Source organism: Macrotis lagotis, chromosome X (assembly GCF_037893015.1).
Source record: "Macrotis lagotis isolate mMagLag1 chromosome X, bilby.v1.9.chrom.fasta, whole genome shotgun sequence".
NCBI classification, from domain to species: Eukaryota; Metazoa; Chordata; class Mammalia; order Peramelemorphia; family Peramelidae; genus Macrotis; species Macrotis lagotis.
The window spans coordinates 28,457,315-28,480,555 of NC_133666.1; the positions used below are offsets into that span (position 1 = coordinate 28,457,315).

The 23,241-nt window shown below is 41.3% G+C and overlaps 1 protein-coding gene across 1 annotated transcript in view; it reads right to left on the reverse strand.

Annotated features, from left to right (window-relative positions):
- GPC4 (glypican 4) overlaps positions 1 to 23,241 on the reverse strand; it is a 141,100-nt gene that overhangs the window by 35,035 nt on the left and 82,824 nt on the right. Inside the window, exon 2 of the mRNA XM_074206849.1 lies at positions 10,237 to 10,395. Coding sequence (XP_074062950.1) covers positions 10,237 to 10,395 — 159 coding nt within the window. The remainder of the gene's footprint in view (positions 1 to 10,236; positions 10,396 to 23,241) is intronic.

Sequence of the window (23,241 nt, forward strand, 5' to 3'; positions counted from 1 at the left end):
AGCCTCCGAGTTTTAAACAGTGTTAGATGGTAGGAAGGAGGCAATTGTTGAAGGCTACATAGTTACTCACTTCGGTGACAACTACATACAAGTTTTTTTTTAAGCATAGTGGCACTTTAAAAAAAAACATTTAAGTTTATGAAGATACTGGGACCTAGTAGGAAGAGTGAATGTGTGAGTGAGGAGATACAACACAACATGGTGGGAACATTAGGCGTCAACACAACTTTGGCTCAATTTTCTTCTGCACTAGCCAATATCCCATCCCTGAGCCTATCCAAAGGCCTTCCTATCTCTTTTCCTTCACTAGGCCTCAGCTTTCTCTGCAAAATGAGGGACACAGATGTGATATTTTAGGGTGCCTTTCAGCTTAAAATCCTCAGAGATTCCAGATCTCTTCTTTTAAACAGCTATTCTTAACTAAAAAAGGAAAAAAGAAAGACCTAGAATTAAGTCCGAAGCCAATAGGAGGATGAAATACCTACCTGCCATTAGAGACTGAAACCTTCCTGCATCAAATTAGCTGCTGGTTCACTAATGAATCCCTGACCATTCTGGGGTGAGTCTCTGACTCCTGGAAAGATTGGAAGGGCCTTTGAGTAGTTGTTAGAACTCTGCTGGCAAGGGGGGGGTGGCTAGGTGGGGGGCGGTGGTGGCTAGGTGGCACAGTGAACAGAGCACCGGCCCTGGAGTCAGGAGTACCTGAGTTCAAATCCAGCTTCAGACACTTAATAATGACCTAGCTGTGTGGCCTTGGGCAAGCCACTTAACCCCATTGCCTTGCAAAAACCTAAAAAAAAATTAGAACTCTGCTGGCAAATAGAGAATTCCCACCTTTTGTGTTGATTATTAGGGAGCTCCCTTGTTCTCAAACAAAAAGGTAGACATGACTTACTCTACTTCCCTCTTTCCCACAATTGTGAGATGCATGCTTTTCAGTAATGGTGCACACAACTGGTACAGGTTCGACTCCCCCCTACCCAGGCTCCATCAGGTACTGTTCAACACAAGTGTGCAGTATGACTGACAGATCCAATCTTTCTGGCTTTTCCTCAGTTGACCCACATTGGGAACTTTCATTTTTTTTTCACTCAAATGAAATTAATGGAGCACCTGAAGGTTAAAAGCAAAAAACTCCATCAAGGAATCTCAGTATCGCAAATTCAGAACTGGAAGGGACTGGAGGTCATTGAATCCAACTCACTCAATTTAAAGATGAGGAAACTGAGGCCCAAAGGTCAAGTGACATACCCAAAGTTACCCCAAAAAGTTCAATGCTCTAAAACTAGAAGGGACCATAGAGGCCAGCTCATTTTTTTTGAAGAAACTAAAGTGTTGCAGAATAATGACTTCCTTAGTATTACACATATATACTAAGTGTCTGATCAATTCTGACTCATGGGAGAGCAAATAAGCACCAAGAAGGAAACTAGAAAAATGCAGCAGGGTAGAGGGGAAAGAATACCAGATTTGGAGAGAAGATCTGGATTCCATCTCCCTTTGTGGGACTTTGAACAAGTCATTTCTACTCTATGAACCTCAAGTTTCCTTATCTGTAAAACGGGAGTAAACATGCCTGAAGCACCTATCTCCTATATCAAATGAGGATGTTTACAAAGCCCTTAGTGACCCTGAAAGTGGCTTAGAGATGTCACCTAGTGTGGTTGGTAATGATTATCTGATCTGCCTTCTTATAACATTTCCTGTCAGTCCTAACTTTGCCCTCTTATAAGATGGAGTAGAGTTAAGTCTCCAGATGTCACGTGGAAAAGAATTCTAAGCAGTTTCCTGAACTGAAATTTTGGTACCCACACAAAAGTTTCAGAAAGGGCCCCTTCATCTGACTTCTCCTCTAAGATTAGCTAACATCTATTCTGTATGGCTATGTACCTACTTCCAAACATGTTGTCTCCCCTACTAGAATGGAAGGTCTTTGAAGGTAGGATTGATTTTGTTTATCTTTGTAACCACTGCCCTAAGTATTGTATCCAATACATACCATATACTTAATAAATATTCATTGATGGATTGAAGATTTTACATTCACTTGAAAATAAGCCCATGTCAGTGCCAAGACCTAATGGGAGTGAAGGAGGAAGAAGTGGTCATAATTTTGTTTTGAAATACTGCAGTGGCCATACCAAGTCACAACCTCATCACTGATCTGTTTCTGACCTGAGCCAGTTTGCCCCTCCTTTTGCAGACAGATGAACCCTGTTCCCAGGGGTTCATCATACTGGTTTTGGCCCATTGATTGGATTAACCCACTGCAACTCAAAAGCTAGTATCAGTCTGTTCAATAGCAAGGATTACAGGGATGCACCATGATACTTAAAAAAAACCAAACTTGTTTTGGGAGGGATGGGATGAGGGGTGAAGGCAGAAAGGACAGTAGGTCTATGAACTCCAACCTGTTCAGAAATTCTTGCAGAAAATCAACTTGGAGCAACTGTTCAAAAGAAGCACAACCAACCCAGCCTTATCTTTGCAGCCATGACAGAATCAACAATTTCCACCAACTGAACTTCTCGTGTGCCTTCAGCTTTATAAAGTTCATTTCACAGAATAACCCTTTGAGGTAGCATAGATTTTATTAACTCCTTTACTTATTAAGAAACTAAGGTTCCCTCCTTGAGGCTCAAGTCTTTTATTTGTTGATTTCCCTATTACCAGATCAACACTTTTCTGGTTGCTGACACAACTTCTTGTAAAAGTCAAAGGTGTTGGCAGATTTCTCAACAAATGGACTCCGGGCTACAAGGAACTACACCATCTCATAAGATGAGCCATTCTGATAATGAAATGGAATGGAAGGTGTTCTGGCTTTGCTAACTGAGTTAGTGACAGCTGAAGCTCTGCAAGTTATTCCAGGTAATGGTCCTTGGTAGGTTGAAGTAGGCTTGAAGAGCACATCTCTTGTGTCATTGCACATGCCCAAGTTGAACCGTCCCTATTGAAAATTCCCTTGAGACTATATTATGAAATCTATTTATTTCTAGATTTTCCAGATTGTACAAATTATACCTGGATCCCCTTGTACTGAAACTTCCTTCCAGGCATTTGTGAATCAACCTCTCTGGCAGGCTTAGAACCCAGTTCTGCCTATCCTAACCTGGGCCTCTGGCATCAATAGCTGGAAAGTACTTTCTTTTCACCAAATTTCTTGGCCTCCCATTCTTTACATCAGTTTTCTTTTTCCGTGCATGAAAGGAAAAGGAGATTTGTAGAGCAGAAAAGTAACACTCTCCAGCAAAATCAAAGGTAATTACAGTAACATGAGCAATAAAAAATTGACCACTTCTAGTCAGTCCCCCAACGTTTCCTGCCATATGCTCAATGGAAAGGCTACAAAAATCACCACACAATAGAGGAGGGACAAATCAAAACCATTACACTTACAAAAAGTTACTAACTTGCTCAAACACTTGTTATAGAAGTCCCACTACTGAGACTCATCTGCACAAAAATGTTCATAGCAGCATTACTTATGATACAAAAAAGTGGAAATTCAAGTGTGCAATGGCTGAAGACATTTTGGCACGTGAACATGCATGGATACTGCTGCTTCTAAAAGCTATGAAGAGTTCTGAGAAACATGGTAGAGACTAGTATCAACTATGAAAGCAAAGTCAGCAGAACTAGGAAAACGATGGACACCACGATGATAAAAATGGGAAAAAGTTTTACAGGAAGAAACAGATGGGTGGCTAGGTGGTGCAGTGGATAAAGCACTGGGCCTGGAATCAGGAGTACCTGAGTTCAGATCTGGCCTCAGACACTTAATAATTACCTACGGTGTGGCCTTGGGCAAGCCACTTAACCTCAATGCCTTGCAAAAAAAAAAATCTAAAAGAAAACAAAAGAAGATAACAGGGGAAGATGGCAGAAAAAGGAAAGCAAATGGAAAGCCTGAGGGTTCTACTAGTAATCAGAAAATACTAAAAGAGTCAAAGAAAGGCCTCTACCATGCTGAATGAACACTTTAATTTTTAATACTTTGATACCTGAATTTTAATTTTAAAAATTTTCCTTTGTATGTGTTTAATTTTCTTTTAAAAATAAAATTCTCAGGGCAGCTAGGTGGCACAGTGTATAGAGCACTGGCCCTGGAGTCAGGAGTACCTGAGTTCAAATCCGGCCTCAGACACTTAATAATTACCTAGCTGTGTGGCCTTGGGCAAGCCACCTAACCCCATTGCCTTGCAAAAGAAATTCTCTGACAAAGGGGTCCAGGACACACAAAAAAATTGCCAGGCTTCATAGAGAATTTAAAGAAGGGCATAATCAAGAGTTATCAAGGATGAGAACATCAGAAGTGGTTGCAATCTGCATTAGTGGAAGGACTGCCAAATGAGTGAGATCAGAGATCCACACTATGGTAGTCACATTTTCATATCACACTAACTTTTAACCTCAAAGAGGCTCCCAGAAAGCTTGTAATAACTTGCAACCCTCGACATCTGGGCAAGGAAAAGAAAAATCAATTGGGCAAAATATGAGTAAGACCCAGGAGGCAAGCTAGACAGCCTGAGTCTGGTGAATCATAAAATTATAGATGGAGAACTGAAGAGGGCTTACAAGTCATCTACCCTGTCCTTTTACAGGAGGAAACTGAGTCCTAGGGAAAGGAAGTGAGCTGGTCAAAGCCATACACAGAGGACAGTAAGGGACACAAAAACTATCTAGTCTAGCCTGCTCATTTTACAGCTGAGAAAACAGAGGTCCAAGAGGGGAAGTGACTTTCCCAAGGTCTCAAAGATTGCCTTTGAACTCAAGTGCTCTCAGGTGCAAATCTGTGGTTTTTTCCCACTGTTGGGTCCCTTGGATAAGTAGTTGCTTATGTTGTTTTACTTTGTTCATTTTCTCCCCCCAACTGAGACCCAATCCCAGATCTGGGGCCATTTACCAGGGTCCTGGCCCTCCCGCCTGGCTACCCACATGAAAAGCAAGGCAGTCAACTCCTATTCTCACCACTACTTCCTCTGCCTGAGCTATGTACGAAACAGCCAAGTTGTTTAACCAGCCTTCATAATTGCCCCTATTCCAAAGGTACTTAATGTGTCCTATGAAACAGCAGGGAACAACAAGGGCTTCCCAGTTTGGCCAGGACAGCCTGGGCTCTCACAAGACCCATCCGGTTATTTTGAACTTGTGCCAGACTATAAAATTCTTTATATGCTTTTTAAGACATTTTAGAAAGATTTGACTATTAGAGCTGTCTTGCTAGGGACTCAAGTTGACTTTCTGTGGGTAGGGGTAATTCTCTAGAGCAAAACAGGGAAATGGTGGAGAATACAGGAAGGACCCCAATGTATATCGGGAGTCTCAGCAAGGCAGGGAAGGGGGACCCTGGCTTCTTCAAGGTTCTGCTGATAGAATGGAAGCTCTGGTAGGGCCTTCTCAAGGTGAGAAGGTTCATAGGCTTAAAAATGGAAAGTTGGAAGGGACCTCAAAAAGGCCACATAGCCCACCACCCCTTATTTAACAGATGGAAAAACTGAGGCCCAGGGAAGGAAGAAAACAAGTATTATTAAGCACCTATTATGTCCCAGGCACAGTGCTAAGGGCTTTTAAAAAATATTCTCTCATCTGACCCTCACAACAATCTTGGGACATTGATGCTGCTATTATCTCCATCTAACAGGCAAGGAAACTGAGGCAGACAGTGTTTACATAACAGGCCTAGGGCCATCCAGCTAATAAGTGTCTGAGGTCAGATATAAACTCAGATCTTCTTAACTCCAGGCCCAGCTATCTCTGGTGGTCACACAGGTTTTAAGTTACAGAGTCAAGATGAAATTCCACTGATGCCAAAGTGAGAATTCTTTTTCAGAGTACCATGTTTCTTCTTCAAAGGAGGGGTGGTAGAAAGGCAATGTAGTGCAATGGAAAGAGTGCCAGCTTCAGTCTCAGAAGACATGGGTCCAAACTGCCCCCTCAGAATGTGTGACTTTGCTAAGTTGTTGGTCTCTCTTGGCCTTAGTTTCCTCCTCTGTAAAATGAGGGGGCTGGGCGAGCCTATCAGATCCCCCTCCGGATCCATGACTGATCCCATGATGTTCTCAGACAGAGATGGGTCCAGAAGGCCATTCCTGAAAGTGAGTTTCATTTCCTGACTTTTTGGTCCTCATCACCTCCTCTCAAGGTCCACACTGGCTTCAGCAGTCCTGTGCCCTGGGGCTGTTCTAGGATGTGGCAGCCCTCCCTGAAAGGCTGACTCCTTCCTGCTCAGCCCCTTCACCCTGTCGTAGTGACTGGGCACTTGTGGCAACCCTCAGCTGCTCTACCCCGCCTTCATTTCTAGCCTCAAAATGCTCTCAGCCAGTTGAGGTTTGCAGTTAGTTGGATTCCAGGCAAATTGACATTTAACTACACACAATTTGAGCATCTCAGGGAAACCTAATTCAGGGAAAAAACTGCAGTGTACCCCAGCTCTGGTTTCATAGCCCAAACCAACATGCCTCTCTACTCCTGCACTCTCAAAAGCCTTCCTATATATATATTTGCTGCCTTGATTTTCCATGCTCTGCTGCTAATTTCAGCTGGGGAGAAACAAACCACAGCTCCGTGACCTTTTTCTCTGATCAACTGATCAGCACACTGATCAACTATGACGGCCGGAAGGGTTGGGCAAAACCAAACTGTTTTCTGTCCTTTCCTCACACATGTGTTAGCACTTACTGCTACAGTTGGTCTATGACTTGAAAAACAGAGAAATGCACTTGAAGTCAGTCTGCGAGAGTCCAAGGAGCCTCCCCTTGGCAGAGAGGTGGTGGACCACAGGTGTGGAATGAGCCATACATTGGCTGGAACGAGCCATACGTTGGCAGGCATGACCAATGCAAAAGATTTGTTCCATTCGACTGCTTTTGTCTTAGGAGGTAGAAAACTGGGTTGGGTTTATTTTGTTTTATTGCGGGGGGTCCCAGAAGGGAAGAGTGCCGATAATGTCTCATTTCTATTTTTCAAAGAACAAGAAGGAAACCTTTATTTTAAAAATAAGTGGAGGTGAGGCATTCTGTAAGGCATGAGTCTTACCAGGCCACTGGGAGGTAAAAGGGGAAGGATGTCTAAGCTGGTCATAGAGGAAGATTCCCTTATAGATGTCTTCTTCCTAGGTTATATTTACCCTCTCAACCTAAGAGACTGAATGCTAGCAGTGGGGTGAGAATTCTATGCCAAGGGGGGGGGTAAGGTCACATGGAATCCCAGGTGCCACTTGTATAGTTTTTTCTGGGGTTCCACATTTTGGGAAGGAAGGACTCTGACAAGCTGTAGCATGTCCATGATGGGGAAGAGAATAGAGCCGGTTAACTCTTGAATGCCTCAGGCAAGGTGGCTCGAAGATTATAATTTGCAGACAGGTCACAATCTACTGAGGATTAAGAGGGTTCTCACCCCAAGCAAATCATAGACCCTTGGAGGTTTAATAAACATGCAAGGTATAAGGATTACAAAGATGAAAAAGAACCTGGGTTCTACTCACAAAGTTGGTTAAAAATTGAAGAATGAGGGTTGGTGAAGACACCTAACTAGAAAGGGCAATATGAGCATAGAAACCACCAGAAGACCAGACAAGATACCATGAGAATTCTGAGTCTGGAAAGCTTACTCCCAGCTGGGGGGGAAGGGGCAGGGGATATTAGAGACAACTTGATGGAGGAAGTAGTGGAACTGGGCCTTGAAGGGAGAAATTTAAAGGGTGAAGTTGTTTGTGTGAGCACATCTTAGGTATCAAGTGGGGGGGGTAGTGGGAGGAGTTCTTTCTAGGCCCCAAGGACGGGGGCGGGGGGGAACAAGGGAACAGAGACACTATCAGGTAGGAAAAGAATAGATGGCAGTAAGATTGTAGGTGTCATAAAGAAGAGGATGTGAAAAATCTGGATGGAGAGCAAAGAGACTGCAGAAGACCTTGAATACCAATGCTTCCTAATGTATGCTTTAATGCAGTAAGCAATGGGGAATAATTCAATTTTAAAAAAATCAAAATGTAAAAGTGAAATTAAAGTTTATATATGTAGGTATGATAGAAGTACCAGAGAACTACAAATCTTGAATTTTTCCTACTACATTCAAATCTCCTTGAGTGACAAGACATATGTCTTACTGATTTTTATTTCTTTTCCCAGCACAGTGTCCTGTACCCTGGATTTCTGAATGAATTTTTAAATGAACTTCGGATCGCTCGTTTGGTAAATTATGTATCTAGGTCATGTTTCAAGTACGTTAGTTACAAAGTCTATCACCAGATTAAGCACTGATGAATGTAATCTAGATCATTCTATTCTTGACATATCCTGTTAAAGGATGTTTTGAGCTCTAAGGCATCCAGGACTTGAAGAAAGACTAGCCTCCTCCAACATTGTAGCTAAGTTTTAGCTCAAAGAATGGTAGACCTAGAAAAAATCCATTTTATAGAAAAGTGACCTAGGGCCACGAAATACTCCTTTTAAAGATGAAGAGACTGAGCTCCTAGAGAGGGGAGGGAAGTGCCTTGTCCAAGATCACAAATTGGAGTATGGAGTTTAAAAAAAAAAACTTTCTAACTGTATTTCATTATATTTTAATACTCTACTTTACTTTGTGTGTTTGTAAACATTATTCCTAGTAAAATTCCATAGGTTTCAATAGACTGCCAGAAGGGTCTATGACACACACATACAAAAGTTTAAGAATCCCTAATGGCATTAAGTATAGCTCACACATTTTACAGAGGAGGGACATCAGGTCTAGAGAAATTAAGTGACTTGCCTAAGGACATAGAGCCAGTTAAGTATCTTAGGTGAGATTTGAACAGAGGTTTTCCAGACTCCCATCCAGTTCTGTATTCACTACCTTAGAGAACAAATGATCCAACTTCCTCATTTTATAAAGGAAGATTCTTTAAGACCCAGAGGTGAAATGATTTAATAAAGTTAAATGATTTAACAAGAGGCAGAAACTGGATTTGAACCCACATCCTCCGATGCTAAAAGCAGTCCTTTTTCAACCAGCATAGGCTATTTCCAGTAGATATGTAGTGTCATTTTATAATTATATACCCCAAGTGGACCTCCAATTTAGGGTTAAAAGCTGGGGAAAAAAGAGCAAAGAGATGGCCTTACCTAATCCTATCCAATCTTATAAGTCAAACTTTGGGGCAAGACATACACTACATCCTCAATAAATTTCTAGTATATAACCAGGAAGATATGACATGTATAGTCAAATGGAGTCATAAATCTAAATGAGCTGAATTTCTACATTTTGGACTTCTAGAACTCAAATCCTTAGGCAAAAATGAGGAATATAACAACAAAGAAATCAAGGGTCAGGGATAAAATGTAATTGAAGATAGGCACTGGCCTTTTGAGCTTATTAAAAAAAAGAAACCCTCAGATAAGCAAACTCCCTCCTCTAGCACTTTTTTTTTGCAAGGCAAATGGGGTTAAGTGGCTTGCCCAAGGCCACACAGCTAGGTAATTATTAAGTGTCTGAGACCAGATTTGAACCCAGGTACTCCTGACTCCAAGGCTGGTGCTTTATCTACTATGCCACCTAGCTGCCCTCTAGCACCTTTTTAAAAAAACTAAACTCTTAGAGTCTCCTAGAACATTGAGAGGTTAAGAGGCATTGACTTTCCCAGGGTCACACAGTCAGTGTGCATCAGAGATAGGATTTCATTGCAAGTCCTCTGACATAGTACTTTTCATCTTCATTTTACAGATGAGGAAACTGAGGTATACATTTACATAATTAATTTTTTAATTTTATCTTATTTAAGGTAATGGGGTTAAGTGACTTGCCCAAGGTCACACAGCTAGGTAATTATTAAGTGTCTGAGGTCACATTTGAACTCAGGTCCTCCTACCTCCAGGACCAGTTCTCTATCCATTGTGCTACTTAGCTGCCCCCTGAGGTCTACATTTACAAACAAGTAAGTGACTTGTCTAAGATCATACCATTAGTAAGGAACTGGAATGGATAGTTAAAATCCAGGTCCTTAGACTCCAAACCTACTGCTCATTCTGCCAAGTTATAGTTGCATTAGCTTTGGACTTGCCGTTTCTCAGTGAAATCCTAAATGATGGGACATTAAATATCCTAATGATGAAATACAATGGTACCATCAGCAAATATTTCTATTTCCTTATACAATGGTCAAAACCCACCCATTATGAACATCTGCACCCTCTCTTTTGGGGAACTAGACATTCAACAAAGAGCAGGTTTAGAAATTGACTTTCCAATACGCACCATCAAATTTTTTATATCGGGAAGCAAACATGTTCTGGAGAGTGTTGCAATGTTCCCCAACGGCACTTCGGAAATCCTCTTTACTCTGCTGCCGGTATTTCTCCTCCATTTCTTGAGAGCAGCATGTATAACCTTGGGCACAGATTTTCAGGTGATCGCCTACAAGATAGAACAGAGCAAAGCAGCAAGTTACTAATCCGGCCACCAACTGGCCAAAACATGATGAACCCACTCACTACGGGTTGGAGCCAACGTCTGGGGACTCATCACTGAGAGTGAGTTTGAAAGAGGAAACTTGGGAGTTTAGATGAGAGGAGTGAGGGAGGGATGGAAAGATGTCACATTAAAAATTAGACATCATTTTAGGTTTCAGGATCATCAAGGTGTAGGTAAGAATGCATTATGGGAAACAGACCTTGCACCTTGCAGCCAGACTTCTTTGGGATGACACTACATTTGGCCCTACACTAGCCCAAGTCTTGATTCCCCATGAATCATCTGCCATGTGCAAATATAAACATTAGTAGGATCTATGGTTTCCACAGCACATGGGGAGCTCCGGGGGTAGGGGCTCTGACTTAGCAGATAAGGCCTGGGGACTTAGTGGAAAATTGATCACTCTAGAGAGAGCAGTTTCAAACCAAATAATGAGTTGGGAAGTCAGTTTGCAGAGTAAAAGAAGTGGCAAGAAGCAGCAATGAGTGTAGACAATTTCTTCAAAGAGTTTAGCTAAGAAAGAGAGGAGAAATCGAAGGGGAAAGCTATTGAAAGAAAATAATGTTAGAAGTTTGACTGAAAGACTCAAAGGGAAAGATTACCTACAAAAGAGCTTTGAAATGGGGGAAGGAGTGGAAGAATAAGTAACAAGAGAGTAGATTCTTGAATGAAAAGATTCTATTTGGTACAAGTGAAGCCCCTGACCCTGGCCAGATAACTGTCCAGTACAAAGTCTACTGAAATAAAAAATTCAAGGGCAATGGAAATTGGAAGAATTGGCATCCCCAAAAGAGAAGCATTGTTGATCTGTAAACAGTCTTTGGTGGGGATTATGACCATAATATCATATAGTTTGGAATTTACATTAGCAATTTTCCACACTGAGCAGTGGTAAGATTAGCTTTTGAGTCAGAGGAAAGGGTTCAAATCGCAGCAGGGTCATCACTTCACTTTCCTGAAACCACTTTCTTATCTGTAAAATGACAGTCGGACAAGTTGGCCTTCCAGCTCTAAATCTAGATGATTCTAAGATTTATAGTAATATTTAAGTTATTTATAGTTATTTTCCTTACCTTACCCTATGAGGGGAGTAGTTGAATGTTAATCATCCCATTTTTCTGATGAGGAAATGAAAGCCCAAATGGGCAGATCTTTGTCCATGGTCAAAAGCTGGGTTTTCTATTACCAGCAACCACCCTACACACATACATGCATGCGCAACATGCATACACGTGCACACCCCAAAACAAAAATCTACCTCTTCCCTAGGTCTGAAAATTATCACAGCAGGAATTTTCATTTGAATTCAGAGACATATTTAGCAGGGAAATTAACCCATAGTCTCTGTCTGAGTTTCTGCCCTGGGATTTTGATTCTGCTGTATTCATCGTATCTCCAACAATAAGGTAGCCCCCCCAAACAGTCATTGTGTTCAGGGGCTATTTGTGAAAGAATGCCCACAGCACCACAGGCTAAGAATAGTCAATGGAGATGTTCAAAGTGGAAGCAAATACGGACCGACTCAAATGAACAACTGTGTTAATAGAGGGCTGGATGGCTTACACAGTGGTGGCTGCGGCCCCAGCTACGACCCATCCGCTGCATGTGACCTACTGACTTCCCAGATTCTTTTCAAAGGCTCAGCTGTGAAATGCAATGAATTCCCAAGGATTTTTGGAGAGTGGGGCAAGACGCTTAATGGGCTCGGAAAAGAATCGATGTCCACCTAATCCTGACTGGGGTCCTCAAAAACACTGAAGGGCCACTTGGAGACGACTAAATCCAAGAACAAAAAAAAAAAAGCTCCTGAAGGCCAGAAAATCCCAAGAGGCAGCAGGCGGGAACAGCAGCAGCAAAGAGCCATTCTATACATTGAAGAGGGTACCACACATCCACTGGTAGAAACTTAGCCAGCGAAACTCTTCAATACTAAATTGCAATAATAAACATTACTTGAAAACAGTTGTAAAAAAACAAACCTATCTATCTCCAGGGCCAGCTGGTCCACGTTGAGAGGAAGAAAAACCGATGGACGACATATGTATTCCACTGGTATTCCAGTTATGTCATCAAAGTAAGAAAGTTCCCCGTGATGAACTTCGAAGAGGCCATGAACTAGAGAAGCTGAGGATGGATGGATAACTGGAAGCAAGACCAATGTCTTTGCAATCACAGATATTTTGGGAGGCTCTGAGCATAGGAATCATTCAAACAGTACTTGAGCTGTTCCTATTTTATATCATATTTCTTTGTACTAGTGGTCATCCACATATGCAATGTTCTATTTCCTCCCCTGTTCTTCAGGAAGCAGCTCCAGTGAAATCTCCTATTTCAGAACTTTGCTGTTGCCCCAAGATGTGTTTCAAAATAACTTTATATTCGACTTATCTGTTGTGTGTATTTGTGTTCACCATGTAGAATATGAGCTCTGTGACAGCAGCAGGGCCTTTTAGAATTTTCCATCTCCACCCCCCTCCATCAATATTGCAGGTGATCCAAAGAGTAATGGAGAAATGCATGATAGACATCAAAAAGGTTGTGGCAAAGTACCTTCTGTATTTTATGTACAAAAAATGGTAAGAGAAGATTATCTACCAGGAAATATAAGGTAAATAAGGAAATATGAGGTAAGCCAATCATGTAGGGAGAGGCAACTCATGTGTTTGATGCCATAGAATGCTAAAGGAGAGAAGGGCCTGGAACCATGTTAGGTAGCTACTCCATGGAGAACTGATGGGAAACCATGGTAAAGGATCTCACAGGATGAGAAGGCATGGGTGGGTGATCATGCACAATGTCAGTGGCATCGACACCGATAACAGCAGTCTTTTGGAAAGGCAGCAGTCAATAGAGTACAGAGATTATAGACTTGCATGTCAAAAGATCCGAATTCAAGGGCTGATTCGGCTACTCAGCCCCTGGGTGATTAAGAAATGGACTTCCTTCTGGACTATATGATCTCCAGGTCCTTTCCAGCTTAGACATTCTATGGTTCTGAGAGACAGCAAGGATTGCTACACATAAAAGTATATTAGGTGCTAGAAACAAGCCAATGGGATGGCATAATATTTTTTCCATACAATTCACACAATTAGAGATGTCTCTACCTAAACCAAATACAAATTAAATAAAGGATTTATAATCTGTGAAGTGAGGTATCAAAAAGAAGGGAGCTAGGGGAGCTCCAGCCTCTGCCCCCCACCAATAACAGACAAAAAACAAGAAGAAGGGAAAAGAGATATTACTATCTGTAAAGTTGGGACACTGTTACTTACAATTCTCACATCAAAATCTACAGAAAAAAAGATTGTTATTACTTTAGTTGGGGATGACTTCAAAGAGTCTTAAGTAGAATTCCAGTAAGTACTTGTATTCTAGAGGAGAGTGAGATCAGTAAGCTGGAACAAAGGGCTCAGATGGAGGGGGGGGCTTGGTTTGAATTTTCACAAGCCCCTCCATCCCAGGAAAACTCTTAGCTTTTTAAAGTTCAAATTCAGGTAAGTTTTTCTAATTGCTTAGTCCCCAACTTTGTCTTAATTTCAATTCTTCCTCAAACTAAAAGTCTTCCTCTTTGCTGTGAATACAGAAAGCTACAAACAGATCTGACTTCAGTAGGTCACAAAGTATGATAAGGCAAAAAAGCCAAGTACCCTTCTCCCTGTCTAAGCTACCAAAGAAACTCAGGAGGCATTCACAATCCTCTAATTCCTCAGGACAAAGAAAGCCTCCAAAGATCTTAAATAATGGGGAGGGGGAATGGGGGGCAGTGGAGAATGGGTGTATTAATCCAGTCTCCCTCCTTCCAAACACACTGAATGCGCAAATAGCTTCAGGGAGAAAAATAATCAGGCCTTAACAAAGTATATAAATCATAGATCAATGCTTCACAGACTTTTCAAGAGGAGGAACCCCCTTTTAAGGTCAAACCACTTCATTTCATGTCTTTCTCCTTTATCTCTCCCTGTCTCTCATTTTCTCACTCTCTCCCTCCCTCCCTCTCCCTTGTGTAGCTCTGTCTCTCTCCCTTCCTTCATCCTCTCTCTCTCTCTCTCTCTCTCTCTCTCACACACACACACACACACACACACACACACACACACAGAGTTGTAGTGCAGTGATTTAGGCACAGAATCTGAGTTTGAATCCTATCTTTGCCACACCATCTTGTTACATGGCCTTGGGCAACAAGTCCTCCAGACTTCAAATTCTTTGTCTATAAATTGAACACGTTGGACTAGGTGATCCCTAGAGGTTTTTCCTAGTACAGAGAAGCATGCCCTCATTACAGATCATGGGCTGAGAAGCATTGTGGGAGGCATCAGAGGGGCTTCATGTCTAGTTTTTAATTAAAAGCATAATACAATCTCTGATGGGGAAAAAGGGTAGATTTGACTTGTTTTTGTGACATCATGGTTCCAATTCCCAACAAATAAAGATGTCCACTTTCTTCACTGCCTACTGAAACAATTCTGCAAGTGTTAGTACTAGTCATAAATCAGGAGAATGAAATTAAAGATGTAGGCAAAGGCACAGACCAAAAACATCCCTATTTGCTGACAACAGGATGGTTTACTTGCAGAAAATCAGCAAAGAAAGTAACTGAGATAACGAAGGGCTTCAAGAAATTAGCAGGTTACAAAATCAATAGTGTTTCCATAGAACAGTAACAAAACCCAGGAGGAAATAAGAGAAATAAGTGCCCTGTGACAATAACTACAAAATGTCTGGAAGTCTATTTACCAAGGCATGCTTAAGATTTGTATGAGCAGAATTACAAAATACTCTTAAAAGACATAAAGAATGATGGAAATAACTATCATGCTCAAAGATGGGATGCACCAATATAATAAAAATGACAATACGACTTAAATTATGGATCAGTTGCTAAACTAATCAAAATACTAAGGGAATGCTTTTGAAAGTCCAGGAAAATAATGCAAAACAATAGGAATGGATATAGAATACCAAAATGAATTCCCCAATGGATATGCGGTCAAAAGATAGGAACAATTTCCCAAAGCATTACAATTTCTTAGCAATCATATGAACAACTGCTCCAAATCACTAAGGAGAAAAATGAAAATCAAGACAATTTTGAGATTTTACATGCTACCCTGGAAACTGGGGGAGGGGGAAGGATGGTGAAGCATGAGAATAGTCAGGGAAGGAAGGATTATGGAAAGACATGGATGTTGACATAGTGGTGGTAAAGCTGTGAACTGAACCAACCATTCAAGGAAAGTAGTTTGGAAATAGGCAGAGAAAATTAATAAAATGTCCACATCCTCTGACCCAGTGATCCCACTGCTAGACAAAGAAGCTTAAGATGTTAGCCTTTTCTTTTTTCTTTTTTTTTTTGATGTCAATCTTTTCCATCATGATGGACTCTTTGTGATCCCATTTAGGGGTTTTCTTAGCAGAGATACTAGAGTGGTTTGCCATTTTCTTCTCCAGCATATTTTACTAATGAGGAAACTGAGGCAAACAGGTTAAGTGACTTGTCCAAGGTCACACAGCTAGTATTTAAGGTCAGATTTGAACTCAGGAACATGAGACTTCCTGACTCCATATCTAGCAATCTCCTCAATGCAGCGCCACCTAGCTGGCTTATGTAGCAGGATATTCTGTCACCAAGAAGTAGAAATAAAACAGATCCCCAATGTGCAACTTGAATAAAATGCATAATTACTGCAACATAAGAGAAGAGAAACAGAAAAGATTCAGGGAAGAATGAAAGGGCTGATATGAGTGACACATTAGACTGTCAACTCCTTGAGGGCAACTGTCTTTAGCTTCTTTTTGTACCCCCCAGTGTCTGACACATGGTTGTTGATGTTTGTCCTTAGTTTTGTTTTTTTTTTAGGTTTTGCAAGGCAAATGGGGTTAAGTGGCTTGCCCAAGGCCACACAGCTAGGTCATTATTAAGTGTCTGAGACCGGATTTGAACCCAGGTACTCCTGACTCCAAGGCCCATGCTTTATCCACTATGTCACCTAGCCGCCCCTTGTCCTTAGTTCTTGAAGATGACCATGACATCAGGGAGGTGATACCATGACAAGCCAACAAACTGGATTTGGGAGGAGGAAGCTATGCTAAGTCCCCGGTCTCACTTTCTCCTCCAGAGCTGTCTGGGTCCAGTGTCTAGATATGAATCACAACTACTGGAGATGGAGGTAAGGCAATCAGGGTTAAGTGACTTGCCCAAGGCCACAGAGTACCCTAAACTGGCATATAGTAGGTCCATAATAAATGTATACTGATAAATAGATGGATAGAGAAAGATGAAAACAGGGTTAGTAAAAGAATATAACCAATGCCTAGGGAAACAACATTACCAAGGAAAGGAATTTTAATATTGTATAATTACGATGACTAAGCTTGGAACTGAAGAAGGGATAGGAAAATATACCTCCCACCCTTCTCAGCAGAGGGATAGGGCAAGTCTGGGTGTACTATATTGCATGCACTAGACTTGAACGAGGTATTCCTTTTTCTCTTTTTTTGTTACTTGCTTTAAGAAAGGATACTTCCCTGCCTAATGTCACAAACAAAAAATAACTAAAGAAATATGGTTCTGTGGGACTAGAGGGGGAAAAGTCTCCCTCCTTTGAGCAGTGAGACCATTATTAAGACAGTGAATCACAATGGGGGTTTCTTTTGCTATACTTCTTTATTGAAAGGGTAAATTCTATTAGAGGGTGTAATTTGAAAAGGACAATCTAAAAAAAAGTTTATACTTACTATTTCTAGAGTCCAATGCTCCAATCATGAGCAATCCTTGTTGCTCACATGCAAAATTCCTATGAACCTCTCCCCCTCCCGCCCTCTCTCTGAGGTCTTCTGTGACACAGAAGACAGTCTCATGATTTCTCCCTCCTCTACTATTCCAGAATGAAATAAGCTTCTTTTGCACCACACTCTACTTCCTGAGTCTTGGGGAGGTTCTATCCTATCCAATGATTCTCCTAGTGCTCAATTTATTTCTTGCATCCTTTTCAGTAAGAGTTTTGAGAGCCAGTTTACAAATCAGCCTCATGCTATAAGCATTGCATTGGGGGACAGAAAAACAGAGACTATCAATCTAAATTGGCCTTTTTTCATTGGTCACTTTACTTATAGGACATTACTCCAAAAGGCTTGTGGCCACAAATCAAATTCACCCTCAGTAGGTGACCTGCTGTGTGCAAGAGACTGACCACCATGTAACATAGAATACCTCTTCAATCATTCAAAAAGTCTTTCCCACAGATATCTTATTGTCTGATCTTGCTATCTCATACTTTTTGTTTCTTCCTTAAGGATGTGATTTCTCTCTCATCACACTCAGTTTGGATCAATGTACAACATGGGAACAAAATAAAGACTGACAGATTGCTTTCCATGAGGGGGTGGGGGAGGGAAGTAAGATTGGAAGAAAAATTGTAAAACTCAAAAAGTCTTACCCAGATCTAAGATCAATGGCCAAAATCAAGCCCATTGGTCCAGCCTATGTTAGGAGGTAAGCACCAGAATAGTAATTCTGAGGGTAAAAATGCCCAAGTTTAAGGTTCTAAACATGCATGAGTCTGTAGCATTCCATCACTAGAATATTCTCATGATTTTCTTTTTCTTGGCTGGGGTTTGGGGGGAAAGGGAGAACATGGAGAGTGTCTATTTTCACCTCTTCTTTCCTTTCTTCTAAGTTTCTAAAAACAAAAAAAATTCTTACTAAAACAAAACCACAGGCTGGAGGTGGACTTACAGGAAATCTGTCTGGTCATGCACAGTCATGTACTGGAGAGAGAATTATCAGAAAAGCATTACCACGAAGTAATTTTCAGAGCTCACAGAGTTCCTTCTGATAAAGGAAAATAAGATTCGGAAGCTAGAAGATGCATCTGGAAGAGGCATCAAGCATCTTCCAGAAATCACAGGCAGAAGACAATAAAATAATGGGGGCAATCTTTCGGTTTCTGTTCTTCTCACCTCATTTACATCCGTCTGACCACCCATATACTTATGAATGTACAACCTTCTCCAGCTCCTGGCCAAAAAGGGCATGGACTTGGTTTGATACCATGACATCAAAGCTGCAACACAAGGCAAAACTACAAGAACCCAGGTGAGGGGATTGAACCATCTGCTGTGCAGTTCTGTTGATGCGGGTTTCCAGGCCATGTGCTGATTGCTCCCCACATACTGGACAGAGGACATCCTCCCTTAGAAGCAGCATAGGACAGTGGAAGGAGCAGAAGACTTGGGATCAAGAGAGAGCTTGGAAGCATCTTCCATTTCCAAAACTTATCAGCTGTGTGACCATGAAAAACAAAGTCAACTCCTTTGAGTCTCAGTCAATTTCCTCACCTCTCAAATAGCTATAATAACTATCTACTTCATTGGATTCCTGATCCACTGATATGGCTACAGATCTCATCCCATTCAGGCTTTCTCATTCCAGGCAATTCTGCTCTTTGATTTTACATAACTTGTCCATAGAGGATCTAGCCAGTGCATTGGAGGTTTCCTTCTAGAGCTCTTAAAATATTAAGTTGACTGTTGTCTTATTGAATGACTGAATTTCTCTATGGTTCTCTGGTGTCTGTTTCCTTTCTTCTCATGCATATACCAGCCATTGCTGATATTCTCCAGCTTGTTCATGCCTACCATTTATCTCTCCATTGCTCCTTGGGGGTCAAACATCATTTGACTCTTCAGATTGTACCAGTGATTCACAGTCATTCAACATCATTGAAATATGGAGAAAAGATAGGCTTTGGCAAATAGCCACAATGGACCAGCCCTGACAATCCCTTCTACCACCTACCTCATTTCACCAGTCATTTCTGCATTGAACTTGAAGGACTCAAGAAGTTACCAATCCATCCACTGCAGATGGAAGTCACAGACTCAGTTTTAGAGGGCATGGCTTAGAGCTAGGGTTATCCATTCAAAGAAGTCTATACAATATTACAGCTGGCAGGGCCCTTAGGGATCATCAAATCCAAAAAACAGAATGGTACAGAGGCCTAGGTAGGGAAAAGACTCACCCAAGTTCATGTAGTAATAGAACCAAGACTAGACTCAAGTCTTCTGATCCCACAGAATCTCTGAGTTGAAAGTGACCAAAAGATAGAAACTACTATTGTATAATTGGAAAACAAATATAATATTTATATTAAAAAGTGACCAAAAGATTCTCTAATCCAATCCTCTCTAAAACATGCCAAATGGTCATCTAGCCTCTGCTTGAAGACCTAAAGTTCAGTGCCTTCCATCTGCCCAAAGAAATGCCCCTAGGCTTAGCTTGCCCTTACTCCATACTCCAAATGATCATCCTGCCTTTGTATAATCAAGTTCAAAGGCAAGGGAATCACTACTGCCCGTTCTAATCTTTGTGGGCAACTCTAACGGTTGCACAATTCTTCAATATACTGAACCCAACTTAGTTTGTTGCTATGAGTGTTCCATGGATTCTAATGCAGCATGGGTGAGAGTGACTAAGCCTGAAAGTCTATAGGTTCCTATTTGGAGTTAAGTGTTAAGTGGAAGAGCCTAATATCACCCACAAATCTGGAGATATTACTGTGAACTACCTCCTTCAGATCTTTTTAAAATGTAAGAATAAAAGGAGACCCAGAATGAAGCCCTGGGGGAATTCTCACTGTTTCCTACTCTGAAGAGATTCTCATTTATCCATACCTTTGTTGTTCATATCCAAGGTAGGCTCCACAAAATGATCAAACACTCACTGGAACCCCCACAGTGACTCAGTTTCTTGAGTTTATTCAAACTTTATCAAAAACAGCTGTCTGAAAGCTCCCAAAATTAACAGAACTGCTTTCCCTTTAATAACATACATTTACCTCCTCAGCATGTGCCAATCAATTAGCCAGGAATTCTCCTACAAAAACAATTTTATCCCCCACCCCCAAGGTGGACTATGTTTAAGGCTTCAATGATCCTATCCCTTATTTTGGGCCAATGCTCTACAATCTCACTCTTATTTTCCTTCCAACCTCTAACAGAGAGGTCACTGGGTCCTGACAATTTATGATCACCTAATGTGTTAGGCCTAGAACATCTGGTGTATTTTAGTACCACCTCCAAAGGGTCCAGTAAACTACAAGGGGACTCCCTAGCATCTCTTGCAGTATAAACCAAGGCCAAGAATCCAGTGGCTTCCCCCAAGTCCATCTTTGACCCAACATGGCGACATGAAAATGGGACCAAAGCCTGAATGCAGTATTTATCAGGTGCCCTTCATGTGCCAGATGGTATATATGGATATAAGAAATTACAAAAAGCTTACAACATACCCTATTGCAAATTAAGGGATGACCAAAAGTGAATCTAGGGGAAGGGGAAGAATGATGATTTTTATAGCTTGTAGGGATTTTTCTCCATCTTCCTTTCCCTCTGTGATTGTCATCCCCCCCTCCATGGCCCAAACAAAATAAAACAGGAGAGATTTCTCCTATTTGGATCAATACAGATGAGAACTTTCACCTCCATTTTGTGCAACAGATGACATGTTGTTTCTGGAGCTGACCAGGAAAACAGATCTTACACAACAAGATGGTTCTGAGATATCTGAGGCCCTGATGCCCTAACCTTGGATGAGATCCAAATCCAGAGAGCTAAATAAAGGGTAAGCTGTGGTTCTCCTGCTTTATCCTATCCTCAAATACTTTCATTTCACATCACATAAAAGAATTTTGACAGAGATATAATAAAGATATCACCATATAAAAGATGTGATATATTCAAACATATTCAAATCCCACCATAATGGCCATTTAATGCATTAGGATCATTAGTGCTGACTTGATCTAAGCAGCATAGAAAAGTCCTTACCTATCCAAGTGGAGAGAAGCACTCTTGGAGGGACATTTTCTGCTGTTCTAAATCACTGGAGCAAAATTCAAAGTTCAAACAGGCCCCTCAAAGTTTGCTGAATTTACTAAACAGATATTTCCTGAGCACTGACTTCATGGTTTAGTCTGCTTAGCTCTAGTCAGGGTTAACTCTATTGGAAGTCACGTAAACCATGCTTTAAGGCATGGTTATTTTTCATTTTCTTTAATAAATTGCAGCAAATTTGGTCTTTTCACAAAATACATCTGCCTGAAAAATACATTTCTATGCATTTCTTTAGAGTCATTGAATGTTAGGGCTAAAAAAAGAGGGCTTTTGAAATGAGGATCATTTAGTCCAACCTTAAACCCACGGTCCCATAGGACAAAAAAACAGACTTGCAATCAGAGGGTGTGTGTTTGAATCCTACTCCTATTTCACATCCGTCACCTGGGCAAGTCCTTTCCTCTCCTCGACGTCACTTTTCTCCCATATAAAATGAGGAATTTGGACTATCTGAACTCCAAGATTCTTTTCAGCTCTAGAACTAAGATCCTATGATTGTTATTCTACAGAGGTTGGAAAAAGAAAATTCAGAGTAGGCAAGTAGCTCTCCTAAGGTCACACAGCAACTTAGCAGCAGAACCAGGGTTCTACTTCCAACTCAATACTCTATAGGTTCAATCATTCTGCCTCTATCATTATTAACTGGTTGAATCCCAATTTTATTTACCCCCCTCTCATGAGCCCTAGGCAAGTCACTTCCCTGACTGGGCCTCAGTTCTCTCTCCTCAAATGAAAGGGCAAGTCTAGAGAATGCTTACAATTCCTTCCAGCTGTAAATCCCATGTTGCTATCACTGTAATTGCTCTAGTCTACATTAGTGCTTCCTAACCTAGGGTCTGTGATTTTCTTTATATTACACACATACACACACACACACACACACGTATACACTCTCGCGCACGCACACACACACACACACACAAACACACACGCACAACACCCATCTTTACTTCAATATAATTGGTTTTCTTTGTAATTCTGAGTATTTTATTGGATGCATTTCAAAATCTTATTCTGAAAAGGGATCCACAGGTTCTATCCAGGAGTCTGCCAGAAGGTTTCATAGCAAAGAGAGGTTAAGAAACCCTCATCTTAGAGGAACAATCCCTAGGTATTCCAGGGTCTGAAAACCTCTGATAAAAAGGTGTCAGACGAAAAACACAGGTTGTAATGAAAGTCTTTGGCTGGGCTGTCATGCTCTCTTCCCCACTCGTTTTTGAGTTTCCTTTTATAATGATGACTTCAGTCTTAGGGACTGAACGAACATGTAATTAATATATTTATGATCTTTAAAGGCTCGCTTCGGGCTGTTTGCACAGCAGGATGGAAAGGAGTGGCTTCTTTGTCAGCTGGATGACAAGAAGAGAGAGCAACAAGGCAGGCAGCCACTTGCAGTGTGCTGCCTCACAAGCCCCTGCAGGCCTGTCCAATTTCTACCTAGCCTCAGAGACAAGGTTCCCCAAAAGAGGCCCCAGGTTCCACATGAAGAGACAGAGAGATATGAAAGGAGGGAGAGAGGAAGAGGAAGGGAAGAAAGAGAGAAGATGAAGAGAGTGAGCATTAGGTAAGAATGGACAGAAGATAAAGAAACAGGGAGCAGAGAGAGAACTGAGGGGAGAGAGACAGACAGACAGACAGACACACACACACAGAAGGAACACACATAAAGGATAAACATGGAAAGAGAGGGACAGAAAAATGAGAGAGATCAAAGAGAAAAAATGAGCAGAGACAGAATTCACAAATAGGGAGGGAAAGAGAGAACCAGAGACACAGAGGCAAGTGGAAGAGAGAAACAGAAAAGATGAAGAGGGTAAAAGACAGGAGAAAAGAGAGGCAGGAGATAGAGATAGATAGATAGATAGAGAGAGAGAGAGAGAGAGAGAGAGA